General features: G+C 45.4%; 1 protein-coding gene across 2 annotated transcripts in view; it reads left to right on the forward strand.

Annotated features, from left to right (window-relative positions):
- The window catches only part of znrf3 (zinc and ring finger 3), a 62930-nt gene that overhangs the window by 36933 nt on the left and 5087 nt on the right, over nucleotides 1-20910 (forward strand). The window contains exons 3-6 of one of the 2 annotated variants that reach the window (XM_053421765.1): nucleotides 14495-14569; nucleotides 17562-17693; nucleotides 18750-18857; nucleotides 19880-20047. In XM_053421765.1, the coding sequence (XP_053277740.1) occupies nucleotides 14495-14569; nucleotides 17562-17693; nucleotides 18750-18857; nucleotides 19880-20047 (483 nt within the window). Of the gene's footprint in view, nucleotides 1-14494; nucleotides 14570-17561; nucleotides 17694-18746; nucleotides 18858-19879; nucleotides 20048-20910 lie in introns of both variants that reach the window. The other variant, XM_053421764.1, reaches the window with a different exon arrangement.

Below are 20910 nucleotides of genomic sequence, written 5' to 3' on the forward strand. Positions count from 1 at the left end.
TCTGTTCCCTGCTTGGCAGAAAGTTTTTTCTTCTTCTTCTTTTGTACAGAAAAATGCGACCTGTCCTCCCACACAGCCCTGCAGCTTGTGTAGAGCAAGCCTCTTGGCTGGCATCGCATGTAAAACTCCCTGGTATGTGCTTGTTGTGTGTGGCCTGGCGCTGCCCTCGACCAGCTCGTCTCTGAACTACGATCGGTTCCACCTTCAACGCCGGCCAAAGACAACATCTCATTGCAGCGGAGTGCAACGGGCCCGAGAGCGGCCGCTACAAGGCGCCTTCAAAATAACCAGCGCTACGAGAAAAACGTTCAACATCTTTATTGACATATCCCTCCAGAAATAAAGCTTATGCTTTTAAGTTTTCGCCAGAGGCACATAAACCACAAAAACTGTATCCTGTGTGTGGGAAGCTCTGTCTCTGACACACACACAAACACAATCCTACAAACCACAGTTGCCATGGAACAATGTGAGTGGGCAGAGGAGTGTGTCTCTGTGTCTTTCTCTTCCGTGGCGCTCAAGCTGGCACCGTAGGACAGCAGGCCAGAGCAAACAGCTGCTGCGTCTTAGTGCTAAGTGGCTTTTGGACTCCAACCGTGTCTGGCATGTCAGCCAGAGCTGCAAAGAGGGTGTTGCATGTGTGTGTGTGTGTGTGTGTGTCTGTGTGTGTGTGAGGGAGAGAGAAAGAGGGAGACAGAGAGAGAGAGGAATGAAGGGGATGTATAAAGTACACAAGGCCTTCAAGGATGGTGTGTGTGTGCGTCTGAAGAAGAGAGAGATCCAGCTTTAAAAAAGAAAGAAATGGCAACAGACAGACGAGTGTGATATTGCGGGTGACTGGCTCCGAGCCTGTGGCCAGGTTGGCTGTCCCACACACTCAGGTGTGTGTTAGAGTTCGCTGCGAGGCCACGGCAGTGCCAGTTAGGTGTCATGTGGCACGGCTTGTTGTTAAGAAAGTTCCAGTGCTGGATTGAACTGGCTGCGATTTCAGACTCCTGCTACAGCACATTGTCCCTCACTGTCTGATCGGTGTAGTCCCGGATGTGCGCACTTGTGTGTGCATGAGTTGATTCGCTGTTTAAACGCTGGATGGGTGGAAGAAGAAGAAGAAGAAGAAGAAGAAGAAGAAGGCTGGCAGATCATCTTGTGTTTTCTTGCAGCTCTCATCACTCGCTTCTCACGACTTTCCCTTTTCAATTCCTTCTCCTTCTCTTCCTGCAAAGACCTCAGTGAAGCCGAGCGACTCGATAACGGAGCGAGAGAAGATTGCTGCAGTTTAACACGCCGCCGTCTCAGGACTGTTAAATTGCAGCGAAGCCACAATAGAGATCGATTTACAACAGCGGCTTTTGTTCGATATAGAAGAAGCTTGTTTTTCTCTCCTTCTCCCCTCTAAGTTTTTAAAGGAAATCTTTTCATAGCGGAACCATGAAGATGCAGGACATTGATAAAACAACCCCCCCCCCCCCCACACACACACACACACGCATACACACACACTCATTCTACAAATGATAGGTCTTTCATCCTCTCGAAGTGAAAGTCAGTTTGTGGTTGTTTACATTGAGCAGCCTACCGTCTGCGGCTGTAGCAGGAAGTATGATGGAGGCAAATGTTGTGATGTAAACTTCTCTGCTTTTAGATGAGGGAGTTTTTTCAGTTCCACATCCTCTATGCTCTTCTGCTTTTGAAAGTTATTCATCAGTCGCATTCAAGGGTTCTAGAAAACACTGTATTTCAAAGTATTCATCCAACACTTTAACCCCCAAATCATTAAAAAACTCTGATTTCAATTATTCACTTCTATCCCAAGCGTCCCTCTTGTGAAACCACTTTTAGATTGACCAGATTTTTGTATGCATCATCATAAATATCAGTCCCCTAAACATACCAAGGTCCATTCATTATCCTCTGGGATATCAAAAGACTTCAACGTTAAGAAAGATTCCTCAAACGCACCATAATTCATCCTCCCACCAAGTTTCGTGGTAATTCGTCCTTTAGTGTTCGCGTAATCCTGCAAAATAACTAACAGACAAACAAGCAAATGCAGACCTAAGAATATAATTAATCATATAACCTGTATTAATATATTATATTCGCCTTTGCAATCAGATAAAGAGTTAAAAAAGAAATATTGAAGGACTGAAAGAAAAATCAGCAAAAGCTCCGTCCAGGTCACTGTGTGACGGGGGGGTGGGGGGGGGGGAAGCTTTGTCTTCCTTCCCACCTGCCCCCTTGCTCCAGACACCTCAGCATGGAGGGAGGGGTAGAAGGAGAAATTGAAAAAGAGAGAAGGAGGAGGAGGAGCAGCAAAGACAGCAGAAGAAAAAAAAAAGAGGATAAAAAGTGCGTGGTACTCCGGGAGGCGGGGGGGGGGGGCCTGCCTCTTGGGCTCTCCTTTCATGTTTGTGTACGCCTCAACTTGCTGATATTATCTTGGCCGCTCTTCCTGGCGGGGTGTCGGGAGAGGTTTCCACTGTGACCAGGCAGGGGCCTCTCTCTCTCTCTCTCTCTCTCTGTCTCTCTGTCTCTGTCTCTCTCTCTCTCTCTCTCTCTCTCTCTCTCACACCTTCCTACTCTCCAACCACTCCCCCCCCCGCCCCCTCTAGAAAAGCCCATCTCCTAAATCACCGCTTCACCACGTTTCACGGCACTGGGAGGCGCCCTGGGATCCCACTGCGCTGGTTTCCATGGTCACTGGGAAGCTCCTTGTGTCATGTGGCTCAAAGTGAGCCGTCCCTGGGCCGAATTACCCAGCTTTCAATGGGAGGCCAAATGACCATTATTAGACTTCACAGCCCAGGCCCCTATTTAAAGAGAGAAGAAAGGAGCCCCGGGGACTTAAGATGAGAGAGAGAGATGGAGGGAGAGCCAGAAGGCGAGGGGAGAAAGCAGAGGGAGGAAGGAGGGGAGACTTGCGGAAGGACGAGAAAGTGCAGCTAGCAGCACGGAGCGGTTGTTTCTGTTTCATCCCCCCCCCCCCCCCGCCCGCCTGTACATCGATTTTTGTTCTTAATCGCGGTTGTTATTTGAAAGTCAGACACCAGCCACAGCTAAAGCTCGCCTGTCTGTCAAGCAGCCTCCAGAAAAGACCGGGGCGGCGCTGGATCAAAAGATGAGCGGTGGAAAAAGTAAATCTCAGAAAAGATAGGACCAGACATCCACCCACGTCAACCAAAGCCCTGTCTTTTCTCTCCCAGTCTCCGTCTAAGCCAGTTGCTTTGTAGGGGAATGTGCTGGTGTGCGTGAGAATCCTCGTGTCCTGCGCCCCGCTGTGTATGTCATGGCCATGTTGTCTTTAAGGCTCGGGCCCACGGCTTGGCACGGAAGCTGGAAACTGAAGCCCCCTGGTCCCCACACAGCTAATCTGATGCCTCTCCCAGCTACAGATGAGTCCTCTGCAGGAGGGTTAGTGGGGGGGGGGGGGGGAAATGGCATCCTGCTCCGGCGGTTTAAACTTTCTTTTATGCTCCGCCAGGGTTAGACCCAGCACAAGGAGAAGAAGTTGTGTGTGTGTTTTGTGTGTGTGGGTTGTGTGTGTGTGTGACAGCGACACTGGAGCTGCCCATGCTCTGGGACAGTGAGGTAATGGAAGAAGAGAGACAGAAACATGGAGATAGAGGCTGAAGAATGGGATTGAGCCAAATATTCTCTTTGTTTACGGGGGGGGGATAACAATAAAAATTTCAATGGGACATCTGGACGGCAGTTGTTCATGATCAAATGGTCTTAAAGAGATGTTTAACTGCTATTTTTTAATCATCCTCTAGATCCCGTCAGATAAATGTAGGGGAGTACAATATACAATACTTCCTTTTTTGATTTATTCAAGTTCCTTAATCGGGCGGCTGTGGCTGAGGGGTAGGAGCGGTCGTCCTCTAACCAGCAGGTTCGATCCCAGTCTTCCCCGTCTGCTTTCCGAAGTGTCCTTGGGAAAGATATTGAACCCCTGAATTTCTCCTCTTGAAGCCCCCTGCAGGCGACCGGAGACACTGAACATGGTGGACTTGTCGAGATAAGACAACAAACTGTGAGGTGTGAGTTTGCAGTTGAAGGTGAATGACTCAACACACCTGCATGTTGCACCATCTCGCTGCCATGTTCAAATCCCTTTTCTCTATCGGGACACAACAAAAGGAAAGTTTGTGTGTTTGATGAAGAAATAGACTCAAAAATAAGTTTTTAACTTAAACAATTTGATTATTCCTTCACTGGCAGTTTGTCTTTGTCCTGTCAACCATCTCATGACCCTTCAGACTCACTTAAAGGGAAACACACATCAAAGTGTGGGTACAGGTCCTGAGAGTGAGACGTGTGAAGTCCGATCAATGTCTCCATCGATTTGGCTTTCGAAATAAAAGGAAATCTGGAGGTGTGAAGCTGGAAAGAGTTGAGATTCACAGACCTCTGGAACTTGCTCCTCGCATTTGCTGCAGGCCACATTAGCCACTACTAGTATGGCATGCTCGAATCTTACATGAACTGCTAGTGGACGCGTTGCATTGTGGGTAACGTAGGCACCAGGCTTTAAAAGGAAAAAGACTGGTTCTGCTTATATGCATCTACATGTAAGCAACTGACCACAGAGTCAATCTGCTTTATGTTCACACCGGCACGCACACGCCAAGTGCACATGACTGTTCAAAGGATATTTACATTGTCAGGTGTGTCATGGACATAAAATGAAAACTTTAAGAAGTATGGGTGACTGCTTCTCCTCCAGTCATTCCCTCCTCCGCTTTCTATCTTTCAAACTTTCTACCTCACTGGATATCGTCAAAGTCTTGAAGGTCGTTCCAAAGAAACTCTGGACCTATTCAGCTTTTTCCTCCCAACTCGTAGATTTGCTGAAATTACGTAAACAACCAAAGGTGAAGTCGCTCTCCTCAGCCGGCTGCACAGCTGGAGGCCAGAGGTACGGTAAGAAAAGAGGCATTATGGGGGTTATAGCAGTGAGTCCTGACCTGCTCTGCCTTGTTTGTCCAGGAAAAAGACGGCAGCAGCAGCAGCACCCCCTCCGCCCCCCCCCCGCCTCCCTCACCTCACCTCCCCAGGAGCAGCAGGATAGAGAATTACAAGAGAGAGAGAGAGAGGCAACAACAGCAGCTTCTCTTTCATGCAAGCAGGGACACGGCCGACTAAAGCAGCTTGAAGGCAGAGAGAGAGATTAGAGCCGAGCGCCTGCAGACGATTTAGAGGAAGCAGCGAAGTGGCCGTTCAGCCAGATGCCTGCGCTCCACTGGAATCACTACATTAGGATTAGACCTCATGTTCTCCAGAGTTAAGGGAACTACGACTACTGCTGTGTGGTTGATTTTTTTTTTTTACTTTGTAGAAGTTAAAGTCACTTTCCGAAGCGTCAGTTAACCCCTCCACGTGTCTGTGGCTGTGAATCAGTGGCGTCAGTAGGTGCAGGAATATGAGTCATAAAAATATACCTTGTACATCCATCTCCTAGTAAATATAAATGTTGAAAAGATAGTTAGCTGTTCGGTTAAGTACTTACATTGACAAATACATTCTTCGGATTTTTTCCGCTTTTGCCGCCATTACAGTCTTTTGATCTCGTTTTGATTGAGTGACCCCTAGTGGCCGGAGTCACATTGTGCGTTTTTAAAGCAAAGAACTGCAAATAACAAATCCATCTGCACAGCTCGTGTGACATTTTATTGATCAGCAACCGGATTGAACTGCCGCCTGGAGCATGTTCTTTTACACCTCGAGTCATTTACATAACTACAGTGATCGTGTGTTGGGCTCCAGCTGCAGAGAAGCTACATGTAACCCACACTGAATAATGTACTTGAACGCATCCTGTGATGCATTCACTGCCAAAGCTGAGTGATTCATCATGAAGGCCTGTGAGCAGTTCTCCTTTGATTAAACACTTTTAAATGTACATCAAGGTAACAGAGATAAACAATAGGAGCTAAATAACAGTAGAATTCTCCTGTTTCACATTCAACACTGTCAGCGAGAGGCAGATATAAGCTCAAGAGTCAAAGACATAAAACTTCATATTTGATCTTTTATGTGCCGGGAGACTTGCAGCAGTCAGAGGCAAATCTGTTTTTTCACTTGTCCCGACTTGCTCCCAGCTTTATGCCCCCCCCCCCCCCCCCCGCGTCTGACGGCTCTCATCTCAGGAAAAATATGAAAATTCAGATTTCAAAATGCCAGAAAACGTTTCTTCTGCGTTCGCACGTTCCTCCGAGAGCCCTGGAGCGTAAAAATCCTGTTTAAAAACTTTTACAGTTTTATTTTTGTCACGTTATCTCTCACCTGCTTCTTTTTTTTTAAACATTTAAAAACATCAGAAGGATTTTGATTGACAGCAGGTCTAATCACCTCAGATAATCAAATTAATTAATATGAGTATGAACTCCTTCAAAGTCTTTCCATGGATAGAAAACCAGGTATGTTATCGTTAATCTATTTCTAAACCGCTGATGTTTGGACACGACACGGAGGAGCAGCACTTAACAGGCGGTATATTCTTGTCCCTCGCCAGAAGAGCTTGTTTATTTTCCTGTGAATCACAAAAGGCCGGGAGCCCAAAACCGGTAAGAAAACAACATGGGAGGGACGGGGAGGAGAAGTGGAGGAAATTTAATTAGCGGTTTGGTCCATTGGTCCGGCCCTGGTCTCTGCAGGGCAGAGCAGTGGGCAGCGGGCGGAGAGGAGAACCGACCGGGCCTCTTGATTAGTCTGAGGTCCGAGTGTTTGCATCTGTCTCCGTGTGTGTTTGTGCGAGTGTGCGACGCCACACGACATCAAACCCGGGAGAGAGAGAGAGACACAGACAGGAAATGCACAAGCGAGACAAACGTGTATTTTTAGAGAGGAAACTTAAATTCTCCGGATTTTAACACAACGCTGAGGAAAACACACTTTTTCAAACGAACAACAAATGAAACTCTGAGCGTGATGAAGGTCCTGAAACGCTCTCTGTTCATTAAGTGTGTCACAGTGTTTCTTCAGAAGTCTCCACGACCACATGATGACAAGCGGTTAAACGGCTCAGGACAATTATCCCTTTGTTTCCCCGACGAAGCCTTTCTACCAGAACTTTTTTCCTTTTTTCACAGTGTTTGGCCAACAGAAGGTGATCTGACCTTTTAGAAACTCTGCTCAAGTAACATGTCACTTACACACTATTATCCTACAGGTATAACAAGTGTAAGATAATAAGTTATTAAAACACAGTCTGTTTGGAAAACACTGTAATCACAGGTAGTTTAAGTTTCTCCTCAAACATGTAAAACGTGTTATTTCAGGTCCAGATGCCAAAAAAACAACGTGAGTGTTTATTTGACAAAGAACCATTGTAGTAATGAATGTGCAGACTCTGATATTGAATTAATGCCCCTGAAAGGTAGATTAAGTACTATAAGCAAATTATCATACCTCTAGACATTAAAATATTTAATTTCCATTCTATTAATTGATAAGCAACTGGGGTTTTTGGACTAGATACATTTTGTCTTGTGAGGAACTTGCACGTTTGGTTGCGACCCAGAACTCGGGTGCACGTGTTCTCCTGCTCTCTCTCTCTCCACCGTTCATGCTCAAACGCTGTTGGTAGACAAATAAATAAATAAATAAATTAATAAAAGGCTTAGCGCCCAAAAACTATTTATAAAAAGTGTGAATCAAGTCGGGAACAACCTCGTCAGAGAGCAGGTGAAGACGAGCACTGAACCCAACCACCAAATATTTGATACTTGACAGTTTTTCGATGCTCGGTGCTGTAAAAGGATTTCATCGTGTGAACATCGATCGACGCCAGGCCGTGTTTGCAGTTTTAAGAAAAGCCGATGTGATATATTTGGGTTCATATGAGAGTTTCCGTGCAGCGAGTGAGGGAAACGTTCTGTGAGAAGGAGACACTGTGTTTGGATCCGACAATGAGCGAGTGCGAGCGCTTCCCACCTCCCTCCCCTGGTTTCTCTCGACTCTTTAATGGGGGCCGGCTCTTTGCCAAGTTCCACTGGCAGTTCTCCTCAGAGGTGCCCCCTCTCACTCACACACACACACACACACATACACACAAACGCACACGCGCACACACATTTCGATAGCACAATTCACTTGTATAATTCTGGTTATGCAATTGTGGGTGAATGGCCACCCCACAATGTGCAGCGAGGCAGAGACAGAAATGTAGGGGCGGCGGGCCGGTGTGGGGGGGGTTGCTAGTTTGGGAAAGATGAGGTGAAGAAGAGGAAGAGAACAATCAGCGAGGGGAAGTGAAGATGGCAGACCTGTCAGAAGCACTGGGAGAGATTTCAGCCGAGAGGAGAAGTTAACTAGATGAAGGTGGAAGCGTTGTTGTGGAAAAACCTCCGGCTCTCGGTTGTTGGTTTTTGGCTCCAGAGAGCGAGAGTCTGGTTTTTCTCCACAGCTGAAATTATCACCCAGTAAAAGAGGCTTTTCACACAAACCCCAGACGACAGGCTGTAGGTGAAACTCAGGGGAAAGTAGAGGTCTGAACACAGGGGGCTTCTTGTCTCCTACATCCGGATTGTTCGCCCATCTGGGGACTGGACCCTGTAGGAAAGATTACATGTACAGGATGTATAGAGGAAGGGTATAGGATCTTGTCTCTGATAGTGAGGTTGTTACATCCACCCGCCCCCCCCCCCCCCCCAGATCTCTCACTCACTCATGGGCCGATGTCTTCGATTGAGACGCTGGGCAGGAACCTATGACCTGTAGAGGAACGATGGACTCACTGATACCTGAGTTGTAGTTTGATACCAAAACTAAATTTAGAGAACAATAAACATGGCTTTAGATCATAAAATAGTGTAATATCATGTGATTTAGAAAATGGATCTAAAAAAGTAAAAGTACTCAATAATCAAGACATTTTATTAGCCGATAATGTTTTTGATATTGTTTTAACCATCAGTATATATTATATACTATGATGGAATAAGGGACATTAACTGTCGAGTCATCCACGCTCTAATCTGCAACTGCAACAACATTTAATGTGTCCCTCCTCTCAGTTTTGTGTAATCCTGCGTAAAAAAGAAATACACAAACAAACAGACATGGGGTGAAAACACAACCTCCTTGATGGAGTTGATGAATAATAATCTGAGTGTAAAACTGATCTGAGAACAGCCACCAGGACACGATAAGCCGCTCACTCCCTGACCTGCCCTCCTGTCTGCAGCTGGATATTAATGGCCGCCCCTGAGCTCTCTTGAGTGCTTCAAGTGATTCTTTCCCCGGCGAGTTTACGTTGAGCAAACGACCCGTTTACAGGACGGAGAGGATCTGGAGGAGGACGCTCCCCGGGCCCTGTCCCCCGGCCGCTGTGACACACAAGTGGATTTTTTATGTGTTCTGTAAACGTCCTTTATGCAGAGACACGGCCTCAGACGTCCCTGGGCTCCTGTAACACGCTAACGGCCATCAAATTAATATTAAACGGCAACATGGGAGAGATCAGAGCGAAGATGGCGGGAGAAACCGAACAATGACTTTTTTTCTATCTTGCATGAGTCAAAACCCTTAAACACGAGTTAAGGGTTTGTTAAGGAATAAAAAGGCAGGTCAAAGCAGGGCAGGGCTATCACACGGTGTCCTTCGGTAATGGTTTCAGAGCAGCATTTATGTGGTGGCAGGAAAGCTGTGGTGACACATCAGATGGCAGAGCCGGCGCGATGGGAGTCAAACCAGTTGATTGCATGTCACACCGCCAATATGAACACGTCAGGTATCTGTAAACAGAAGGACATGTTGTGACAGATTGTCGTGTCAGCGAAGCGTTCACATCAAACGGCCGCGTGATTCCGGAGTGAAGAGCGGCTTCCAGCTCGGTTCTCATGTCTTCCTCCGGGCTGCAGAGGCTTCCAGTCGGCAGCCACGTTGAAAAACTTGAAGATTTTTTATTTTAGCCGAATGTAAATAATGTTTTGGAACACACGTCTCCTCTGAGAGCGAGGAGCGAGCGAGCGAGGGAGGGAGAGAAGAGAGAGAGGGGTGACCACATACAAGGAAATCAATGGGAGAAAACTATGCCTTTATCTTTTAATAAACCGTAAAGCCAGGAGGCAACATGAAATTACAGCATAATAGCAGTGGAGTCTTCTGAAGACTTAATTGCCTTAATTATAGCACTGCAGAGAGAGCGAGAGAGGAAGGCATGAAGAGGAGGAGGAGGAGGAGAGGGAAAGGAGGGAAGCAGAGGAGAAGAAAGTAGGAGAGAAAGAGGGAAGGATGTGATGAAGGAGCTCGTGCATGAGCCAGATGTTGCAGGTGTAAGTGTGTTGCTATGTGAGCACACAACCTTCTGCTTCTCACACATCTCTGCACACATCTACACTGGTTGTGTTTAGTCACTGCTGTGCTCGTATGAGAATCCACGTGAACGGAGGAGCTGAGAGAAGTCTCTTTTCCAGACGAGTGAGAACGTCTCTCCCTCAGATCTTACAAGCTGGCAGGCTTACTTAGGGGATGCTAAACATAGCTTTCATTTTCCTCTGTGTCTAGACTGGGTTCTCAGTCCTTTCTGCTGCGGTTTCTGTTTCGCTCGGGTTGAAGATTGTCCCCCTGATTCTCGTGCCTCTCTGAGCCAGCGGGAAGTTTGTTTAGCCAGCCGTGTTGTGAAGTACCTGTGAAACTCAGGTTCAGAGTTTAGCTGCTTTTAGATTCTTCTGCGTGGACGAGTGATCAGGCGATGGCGTTGGGGATCTGAGATCATGTTTCAGCTGTGAGGCAAATATTGGCAGTGATGGTTTTCAAGAGGAGATGGTTGACTTTGCTTTTCCCCTCAAAGTTTGAGCCTTGACTTCAAATCAGTTCGGATCTTATAAATTGCTACTTGCAGAAACTTGCACTTTAAAGGCTCTAAAAGGAGCAACAGCTTAAATTTGCACCTTTTGTATAATGTCCTGTTCCTGTGGTTGAAGAAATACTCAGATCCATATACAGTTTTAATTTCTTATCATATTTTGAGTACTTCTATTAAACTTTGTTTTATGCTGCACCTCATTTAACTGTCTCCTTGCTGCTAACTGTCATTATTAACATTTCCCCTCGGGGGGGTGTTCAAGTCATTAAACCATCCGTCTAAATATACTCAAGTAAAAATCCACAAAATAAGTGAGTGACATATTATTATTAATGACATAATTAGCTTGTTGCATTGATGCACATGTAGAGATTTAAAGAAGCTCAAGTGGTAGTTTTAATAAACTATTTACTATGTAGTGTAATGTGGACGCCTGAAAAAGAATTAATACCTGAATTTCTCTTATTCTGACACTTATAGCAAAACACAGAGTGCTGGTCTGTAAGATCTGATAACATCTGCGTGTCCAGATCTCATCTGTACAGATGTGCAGATCATAAAAAAGCACAAACAATTAAGAAAATCTAACGACAAATCACAACATACATTTTTTACGTAATCCAGGCCGATGGAGAAACTTTGAGCCGCTCTGTCTCGATGGAACTTGAATGAATAAAGTTCACATCCCAGGATTAAACTCTGTCTCAAAGTGCTTTCACAACATCTCTTTACACAACATGTGAAGTTCTACCACCAGCTTGACTCAATGAAGTGTTTTGGAGCAACATGGTAAAAGTCCTGAGGGGAAAGAAAAAAAAACACACAGCAATAAATATGAATCCTTCCTTTGGTGTCCGACGCTGTGCTGCTTTTTTTATTTTTTTTTATAGTGTCGGGAAGGAGATGTGTCATGTTATTTTTAAAAGAGCCAGTTTTGCCTGTGGCTGCATTTTTGTTGTCGTCAGGCAAGTCCCTGCACTGCAGCGTGTGGGCCGGCCCGGGTGGAGATTCTTCAGGAGGAAGATCTCTCTCTGCTCAGAGCGTCTTACCGAGAGCTATTAATTATTAACTGGGAGAGCGAACATCAAAGCAGCAGGCTTGAGCTGAATTAAATGGGGGCTGGAGCCTGGCAGTGTGGAGCTGGGAGAGAGAGAGAGGGGGAGAGAGAGAGAGAGAGAGAGAGAGCGGGAGGAGAAAAGAAACTGGGTGAGAGGGAAAGAGCCGAGTGAGAGATCTCGCTTTTGAACTTTCCAAGCACAAAAAGTGGAGGAAGAAAGCGTTAGAAAGTGCCATGTTGGTTTATGTAAAGGAGGCAGGAGGTGGGGAGGTGGGGGGGGGGGGGATATAGCAGAGAGGTTGTGTTTGTAATGTTTCCTTGTGTGCGATGAGATTTTTGTTTCACCGCTGCTGGAAGATCGATCAGTTCTCAGGGTTAATTAGTCCTGAAGGAACCACACTCACAAACAACTTGTCCGGGGATTAGACCAAAGAGGGTGGTGGGGGGGCGGGGGGGTGGAATTGAGATGTAGCTCGTTCACATTGTGCGTTCACATGTTCCTGGAGCTGATTCACACTCACAAGTTGTATCTGGTGCTCGTGCCACCTCTTATTTCAAAGACCTTTTGTTACTTCAGGTCCTTTTCTCCTCCTGCTGTGACTTGTCCACGCAGCCGTCCTCAGAGTCGACATCAAAGATCCACACACGTGCTCCACTGCTTTGCTTCTGAAAGTATATTTTCATAGTAGTTTCCTTATTGATTCTGTTATTGACACGACACAATCACCCCCTAGTTATCATTCTCTCCGTGGAAGAGGAAGAACTAATCGTCTTTTTAACAGCAGACTGTTATTGATTTAGAACCAGTGTTGTATTGAATCCAAACTCACTTCAGCCGCACACGCTACTTCCTGGAGAGACCGATTTAATCATTAATCCCTTTTTCTAAGCCCCAGAATACTCACAGGAAGTAGTAGGAGTACTGCAGGTACACAGTGGAGAAGTAGAATCTCAGATAACGTCACGGTCATAAAACCGGATCACACAAGATAAGATAATCCTTTATTAGTCAGCAAGAGGAATGGGCCTCAGTGAGTTATGGATCATAATACTTAAGTTTAAGGAGATGTAATAAAATGATTACTAATACCTCGAGTGTAACAACAAGAGAAGCAGTTGCAGTGTGAGAATACGTAGAGTGACTGGATTGCCCATTAACCACATGATGACAGATGACAAAAGCTGTAACCAGTAAACAGTCAGTGGAGCTGCACCCAGTTTACACACGTTCATAAATATCTCACTTCTATAAATGTTGCTGATTTCTTTCATCAAGTTCTGTGAATTGTTGCCTGAAAAATCTGTGAAGACGTAAGAAAGAAAACGCCTGATAATGAAACTGATAAAACATTGATTGATCTGCAGAACACAATGGGTTCCTTCTTGGTTCACGTCCCATCTTGTCTCCAAGTTTTGTGGAAACCGGTCAAACAAACAAACAAACAAACACACAAACAAACAGGTGTGACAACATGGTGGAGTTTGCTTCTTCTTCGTGCAGCTGTGCAGGAGAGTTTCATCGACCTGAACAACACGTGTCACCATCACACCTCCTGCAGGAACGAGTGGCGTTCCATCGCTCCAGTGAAGCTTCATACCGAGCTCTGAGGGTCCGACACCTGATGGTGTCAGTGGTTTCCCTCCGACTCGTCAGCGTCTGTTTTATACCGGACGTTGACAAGCGTTTGCATTAAACTCAGCTTTCATCTCCGGAGACTGTGCTCAACATCCTCCTGTTGAGTGCTGTGACCTCAGGAAGCAACATGATGCGTTGGGAAAACAACACACGCACACACACACACACACACACACACACACCACTTCTCCCCAGTCTCTGCTCCTCCTGCAGACCGAGGGCGCTGACACTCTCCAGCCCTGTGCCCTGTCACTTTGATCCTCACCCCCCCCCCCCCCTCCTCCCTCCCTCCGGTAATGAAGAGCGCTGGCAAAGGCCCAGGGGCACTTGATGGAACCAGGAGACGATCCCGGCCGCGCTCTTTTAGATCATGTAGTGCAGACATCAGAACGCCGTCTAAATGGGGCACCGTGAATCAAGAGGGGGTGAGGACGGGTTGCAGGGGGAGGAAGGCAGGGGTTAAGATAAAGGGACGTAAATTTGGATTCTGGGTCGAGATCCTCGAGTTTCTTGCAGATCCGAGCGTTTCCTTTCCCTCTTTCGCCCTAAGCAAAGAAACTGTGCATTGACGTTCTCCATCTCTCAGATGAAAGAACTCTCATCTTCAGCCGGTTGGAACTCCCTGATTCCTCAGCTCAGCTCAGAGCTGCACACGGGAGTGAAGAGGTGCATGATGGGAGACAGACCCTCGTGGCCTAATGTGAGGCAGATGTACTTTTAGGTGACGTCACGAGGAGACGAGGAGATGAGGAGATGAGGAGATGAGCCACATGTGAACGAATGTCGTCGGCGGCTTGTTTACTTCTCGCCTGTCACTTCTGTCTCTTCGCTTCCTCGTCTGCACATTCCTCAGGATTCACCCGGGTAGGGGGCGCCCTCTAGTGGGCTGGATTTGCAGTGCGCGAAAAGAGCTGACAATAGAATGCACTTCTGTCTTTTTTAACGTTTGCTGACGGTGTTAATGATTTTCTTCTTCTTCTGTGTTGTGCAGGCGAGGCGAGCGGTGCAGCGCGGGGCCACGGCCGTCATCTTCGACGTGTCGGAGAACCCAGACGCCATCGATCAGGTTTGTACACACCTCACATCACACAGGCATTCACCAAAAAACGCCTAATCTGTGTGTGAAAGACTCTTTCGCTCTCCAGCCGCTGATCACAGCTCGCCCTGCCCTGCTGCCTGGCACCGTGTGTGTGTCTGTGTGCTGTTTGTGTAGACAATGATCTTTCTATCTGTGGTCCTGTTCATGTGGATCAGCCTGGCTCATTCAGCCGTCCTGGGGCCTTTGAGCTCAGACTCATGTGTGCAGCAGGGCACTGTGCTCCGAGCAGGACTGAAAATGGATATCCAGGGTTCGGCTTTCACTAGACCATGACCAAACTGCCTTGAGCTCATAATTGCTCAGGTAGCACACATTACCTCACCCCCCCCCCCCCCACCACCACCACCACCCCGAGACTCTGGATGTGTCTTTGAGTGCACATTGGGAGGGGGGGGGGGGCGCACTCAGGCTGCAGGAAGAACAAAGTGTGTTTCCTCGTCACACACACCCAGACGCTCACATTCCTCCTTCTTCCAGTCTTTCTGGCTCCTGCGTCTCTGGGTGTTAGGAGGCAGAACACACGAGTTGCTCCTCCTGAGCGCCTTTGTCGCAAGAATTCTCCTGTGGTATTTATCCTCGCCACGCCAGGCCTAGACTTGCAGGTTTTTTCTTTTTTTCTCCTCCTCCTCCTCTCCCTCTCCCTCCCCCCCTCCCTCCCTCGTCTCTTCTTCTCTGCCGCTGGGTCGTAAAGCGCGTAGCTGAGAGATAAAAGGGATTGCTCACAGACCACATCAAAGGGAGCGCTGGGCGGTTGTGTTAAATTCCCCCGAGAGGCATTTCCAGTCAGAGCGGCCCGATCAGCGGAGGCAGGCCCCACAAGGCCGAGGGGCAGGGAGGAGGAGCTTAGGGAGAATTAAGGTCCTGGGGCCAAAATTAGGAGAGTTAATGTACTTGACCCGCTTTTTAATGTGAGGCCAAATGCACAGAGCGGCTCAGACACTTTGTGGTTTTGTTAAGAGGAGAGTTAAGTTTGTTTATTAAGTTTTTTATTTGCCCCCCCCCCCTTCCACTTGAGGCTTGAGTTTGTACGTTGACTTTTCACTGGCGTGTTGTTCGTCAGTGGCCGAGTGAAAGTCGTTTCTCAAAGCGGCGGCGGAATTGAAACGCGACATCAAAAGTTTTTCAGCATCTATACTTTTTTTTTAAAACCCGAACATACAGTAATTCACTGGGGAACATGACGACAGCAGAAGAAATAGAGATGCGAATATCCTCGGTATTTCCCTTGGGCTTTTTTAAAATTACAGATTCCAACCAGCAGACGATAGATAGAGAGAGAGGGAGAGAGAGGGAAGAGCCGAGACGCAGGGGGAGGAGTGAAGGAGCATGTCAACTGACTGAAGAGCCAGGACATACTATTCATCCTCCATTTCCTCCTGCTCCCCCCTCTGGCAAACTCCGACCACAGTTTCCATGTCTCGAGCCTATAGGTCATTTCCCCCAGTTGGTTAAAGAAGGGCTTATGTGCTTCTCTCTCTCTTTCTCTTTTTTTAGTTTCTTAACGTCCAGAAGGTTCATATCCACATTAGGTCAGTGGTTCCTAAACTTTCTGCCTGATGGAACCGAGAAGTTGAGCAACGTCTGCCCGTGATCCCACATTTCATACGTATTTTAACATTTTAATAAGAGAGGAAAAACTCTAAGTCCTGCTTATGATTAAAAGATTTAAAGTTGCACAAAATCTAAAAGTCTTCTGTCACCTTGAAGGATTTTACTCGGTCTTAGATGTCAGAGCGCTTTGTATTTTTCTGTCTAGTTTGTATTTGTTGTGGTCGATGACTCCAAAGATCTAATTTGTTCCATAAGCATATTTCATTTTTATAGTACACATGGATACTTTTAGAAAAAATACAAAATATGAAGAAAATTAAATAATTTGAAACCCTGAATCTTTCCAATTCAGTTAAATTACATTTTATATGAAAAGCCCCAAACAACAGGTTGTTTACATCATGAGGTCAAATCTTTACAGTTATTAAAGAGAGAAACCAAACAGTTTGAACAACGAGCAAACACTTGTTGACAGTGGAGAGGAGAACAAACCTGATCCAGCCAGTCACTATAATAATAATGATGATAACAATAATGATAATAATAATAATGATAATGATAACTTAGTATCATGCATGAGAAAAGTAGATGAGAGAAATGGAGGAGAAAGAGGTTGTGTTCTCGTCTGGTTTTACTCATTATTATAATGACAATAATGATAATTGTGATATTTATTATAGCTATAACAATGTCCATTAAAAACAGCAGCAATGACAGCAGTTAGAATAAGAATGGTCATAATGATAATAATAATAATAATGATTATAATGATCATGATGATAGTGGTTGAGTGGAGGCAGATCTGGATCCTGCCGCTCTCGGGTCCCGGGGTTGAACGAGGACAGAGCGGAAAAGATCAAACTAAAGGCGAGAGAAAAACAAAGTTAATGACCTGTGGCCGTGAGAGAGAGATACATGATGGAGGGAACACAGAGAGAGAGAAAGAGAGAGAGAGAGAGAGAGAGAGAGAGAGAGAGAGATACATGATGGAGGGAACAGAGAGACAGAGAGAGAGAGAGAGAGAGACACAGACTGATGGCTCATGTTTGTTTCGTGAGGTTCTGATCACGATTTGCCGCTTGCTGAACGTTCTGTCGCCGAGTAAACCTGCAAACGCTCAGTGGACCAAGAGACCCAAGAGGATTGTGGGTGATGACAACACCTCCCATGATCCCTCGCTCCCTCTCAACATCAAACTACTTCTGTCATTGTTTTGATTGGGAGACCCCTGGTGGCCGAAACTAGATATTGTGCATTTAAATATGAAAACTTAAAAGTAAATAGAAGAAGAAAAATGTGTAATTGGTGGAGTGGTGCTTTGATACAAGCCCAGCACTCACCAGATGAATGTGTGTCATGTTGTTTATCAGTACATGTGTGTTTGATGTGTGTGTCCTCTCGTCCTCAGCTCAACCAGGTGGCCGAGGATCCTCTGAAGCGGCCGGTGGTTTACGTGAAGGGAAACGACGCCGTCAAGTTGATGAACATCGTCAACAAGCAGAAAGTGGCTCGTGCTCGGATTCAACATCGACCACCGAGGGTAAGAGCTCAGACCGAAACCCCAAACCACCACAGAGCAGATGACTTCCACGTGATTGTGTGTGTGTGTGTGAGGGAGACACACAACTGTGAACTCGTGTGAGCAGCTGAACGTGAAGCTCCCGCACCGACTTCTAGGATGTGAACACACAAACGAAAATTCCAGCTGTGAAATCTGAACCCTTTCTTCTTTCTTCTCTTCTCCTGCGCTGCGCCCGAGGCTGAGGACTTTTCTCTTAGCGAGAGATTAATATCGGCCATTCAAAGAGCTGTTTGTTTGCTCTGAATATTTGATAAGAGACCAACACACTTTGAGGTCAAATAACTTGACATAATGAAAGCCCCAGAGAAAGGACTGTGATAAGAGAGAAGCCAAACAAGCTGGTCTTTGCTCTCCAGCACTTTGAGACGTGAGCACGGGTTGGATCTGAAGTTGAGCTGAAGTCTTGTGTCCTGATCGTTTAGTTTTTCAATTAATGAATCATTTAATTAGTGAAATGTGAAAAGTGGTCGTGGAGAAAAAAGCTTAAATAGTGAAGTTTTAATATTTTATTGACAAAAACTATGGAAAATAGCAAATCAATACTAGAACCTCAGGATTTAAAACTTTCTAGAAAAAAATGATCTAAATTATAATAATTATTAATTATATGAACTTTAGTTTAATAACACTTCTTTTAAAAGTGTTGAACAATGAGAAGCAAACCCCCAAAAATCCAATCAAGCAAATAAGATAAAAAAAACATAAAATCAACATAATTAACAGCAAATCAAATATCACCTGTAGTTTTCAAAAAGACCATTTTGAATATGATTTAATATGTGAATGGCTGCTTATATCCACCAAGGCCCAACAATCTCCTGATGAAACCACATTTAAAACTAAATGAAAACATACATGTGAGTCGTAAAAGGTCTGAAAAGGAACTTAATCAAATATCCTGCAGATGAAATAGAGATAAAAACTACGATTGTCTTCAGGGACCATTTCAATCAGCTGCATGTGAACATTATTTGACAAATTTGCGTTTCCCTTTGTGCTCTTCTCCCGCAGCAGCCCACGGAATACTTCGACATGGGAATCTTCCTGGCTTTCTTTGTGGTGGTGTCGCTGGTTTGCCTCATTCTGCTCATCAAGATCAAACTCAAGCAAAGGAGGAGCCAGGTCAGTGTCTGAATACACTCGTCACTTACTGGGGAACAGATGAGAAGTCTGGGAACGTTTTATTATCCCAGTTCGACTGGAGTCGGATAGAACGCTCGCGTGTCTCTTACATGAAAACACACCAAGACCTCACTGGGAGTCGGGCGACAGCTGCTGATGTGGTGTGTTGACAAAAAGCTCCAGTGGAGGTTTGCATCAGGCGCTGAGTCGGGATTAGCATTTAATTAACACTGATGAGAGGTCGGAGACAAACACGGAGAGAAGTCACGATGGAGCAGAAAACCTGCTGTGGCATCCGCTAAGACAGGTGTAATCCTGCCACTAAACATGTGTGTGTGTGTTTGTGTGTGACTGTGTGTGACTGTGTGTGTGTGTGTCATTGCAGCGGATGACTTGGTCTTGACTTCCTTTGGTGGTTAATTAAAAGAGCAGTTCACACCAGGAGCAAATTCATCTCATGGAAAGAAAAAAAAAACTCTTCCTTCCTCAAATGTGAAACAAAAACGAATTAACTGCTTATGGAGTAAATATTGTTTAATACATTATTATTATTTCATGAACACATTTTACCTGTAAACGCTGAACTAAAGTTCCAAAGGAAGAAGGAAGGAAGAGACACTGAGCTGCTTTCAGACACTTTCCCTAAAACTATCCAGAGGGGTTAAATATGTCAGAAAGTTTAATAACCAGCTAAATAAATGTCCAGAAAACTAGGTTTTAGGATGAAAGAAGCTGGAGAATGAGAGTGAGAATGTGAGAGAGTGAGAGAGAATGTGGGTGAGAGAGAATGTGAGAGAGTGAGAGAGTGTGAGAGAGAGAGAGAGAGAGTGTGAGATCAAAATGAAAAGTCTCAAATCACGACATCGACCAGAGCGAAGAGGAACAAACTGAATCAAGTCGACTTTTAACTTTTTATTTCTTTACTTAAAGTCAAATATCTGCTGATTGAACATGCAGATGTTTCCCGCTCTGACCCTGTCTCCCTGTCCACTTGCCACCCCCTCCCCCCCTCCCCACCACAGAGCTCCATGAACAGAATGGCCATCCAGGCTCTGGAGAAGATGGAGACTCGCAAGTTCAAGGCGAAAGGAAAGGGGCAGCGCGAGAGCAGCTGCGGAGCGTCTGATTCGCTGAGCAGCAGCTCCACCTCGGACTGCGCCATCTGTCTGGAGAAGTACATCGACGGGGAGGTGAGAGAAGTTGGACCTGTTTGGATTCACACAGTTTTATACATGTGTACTAGTCTGTGGTGCCTCCACTTGGTGACGAACACAAAGAAAGTGTTGTGATTTGTTTTTATTTTACACAAGATTGAGGAGCAGGGAAACAAAAATGTATGGAATCAAATGATTGATGAAATTGTGTATTTATTTGTAAAGCCCTATCAGGTCATCTGTGTTTTGTGGATATGGGCTAAACACAAAATATGTCAACTACAAAAACTACAGTTTTAACAACAAACAACTCAAAGAAATCAATGAAATCTGAAAATATTGATCCACATCAAGTTGCACACCCTCATACATATCAGAACTCTAAATATGCCTGTTTTTCTAAATCAACATCCATGAATTATCCTCTGAAAATGTTAAAAGATGCCCTGAAAGATCCAGTCTTTAAACTGCATCTCCACCAAAATGTAATGGTTGTTTCTTAGGCTCCATCATTACACAGAGTTTAGCGGAGATCGGTTTAGTAGTTTTTCCATAAACCTGATGACAAACACACAAAGACACACAAAGACACACAAGTGAAGTCACAACCTGCTTGATAGATATGAAATCCGACTTTTTAATTGCGATTATTTAGGAATAATGCAAATTCAAGGGGGGAAATAGTATTTATGCTTTTATAAATGAGCTCTGATTGAAGACAGAAACTAAATATGTTTAAAATTGAGCTGCACCTCTTTAAATTCTAAACATTTTTTATATAAAATCATTCAAAGAACTTCATCTTTGTTTAATGACCCAATTGCAAGAGTGTTAATTTACAGAAGAAGCATCAGAAGCGTCTGAATTCGATGTTTTAAAGTCTCGATCGAAGTGAATCA

This window comes from Pleuronectes platessa, chromosome 4, assembly GCF_947347685.1.
Source record: "Pleuronectes platessa chromosome 4, fPlePla1.1, whole genome shotgun sequence".
NCBI classification, from domain to species: Eukaryota; Metazoa; Chordata; class Actinopteri; order Pleuronectiformes; family Pleuronectidae; genus Pleuronectes; species Pleuronectes platessa.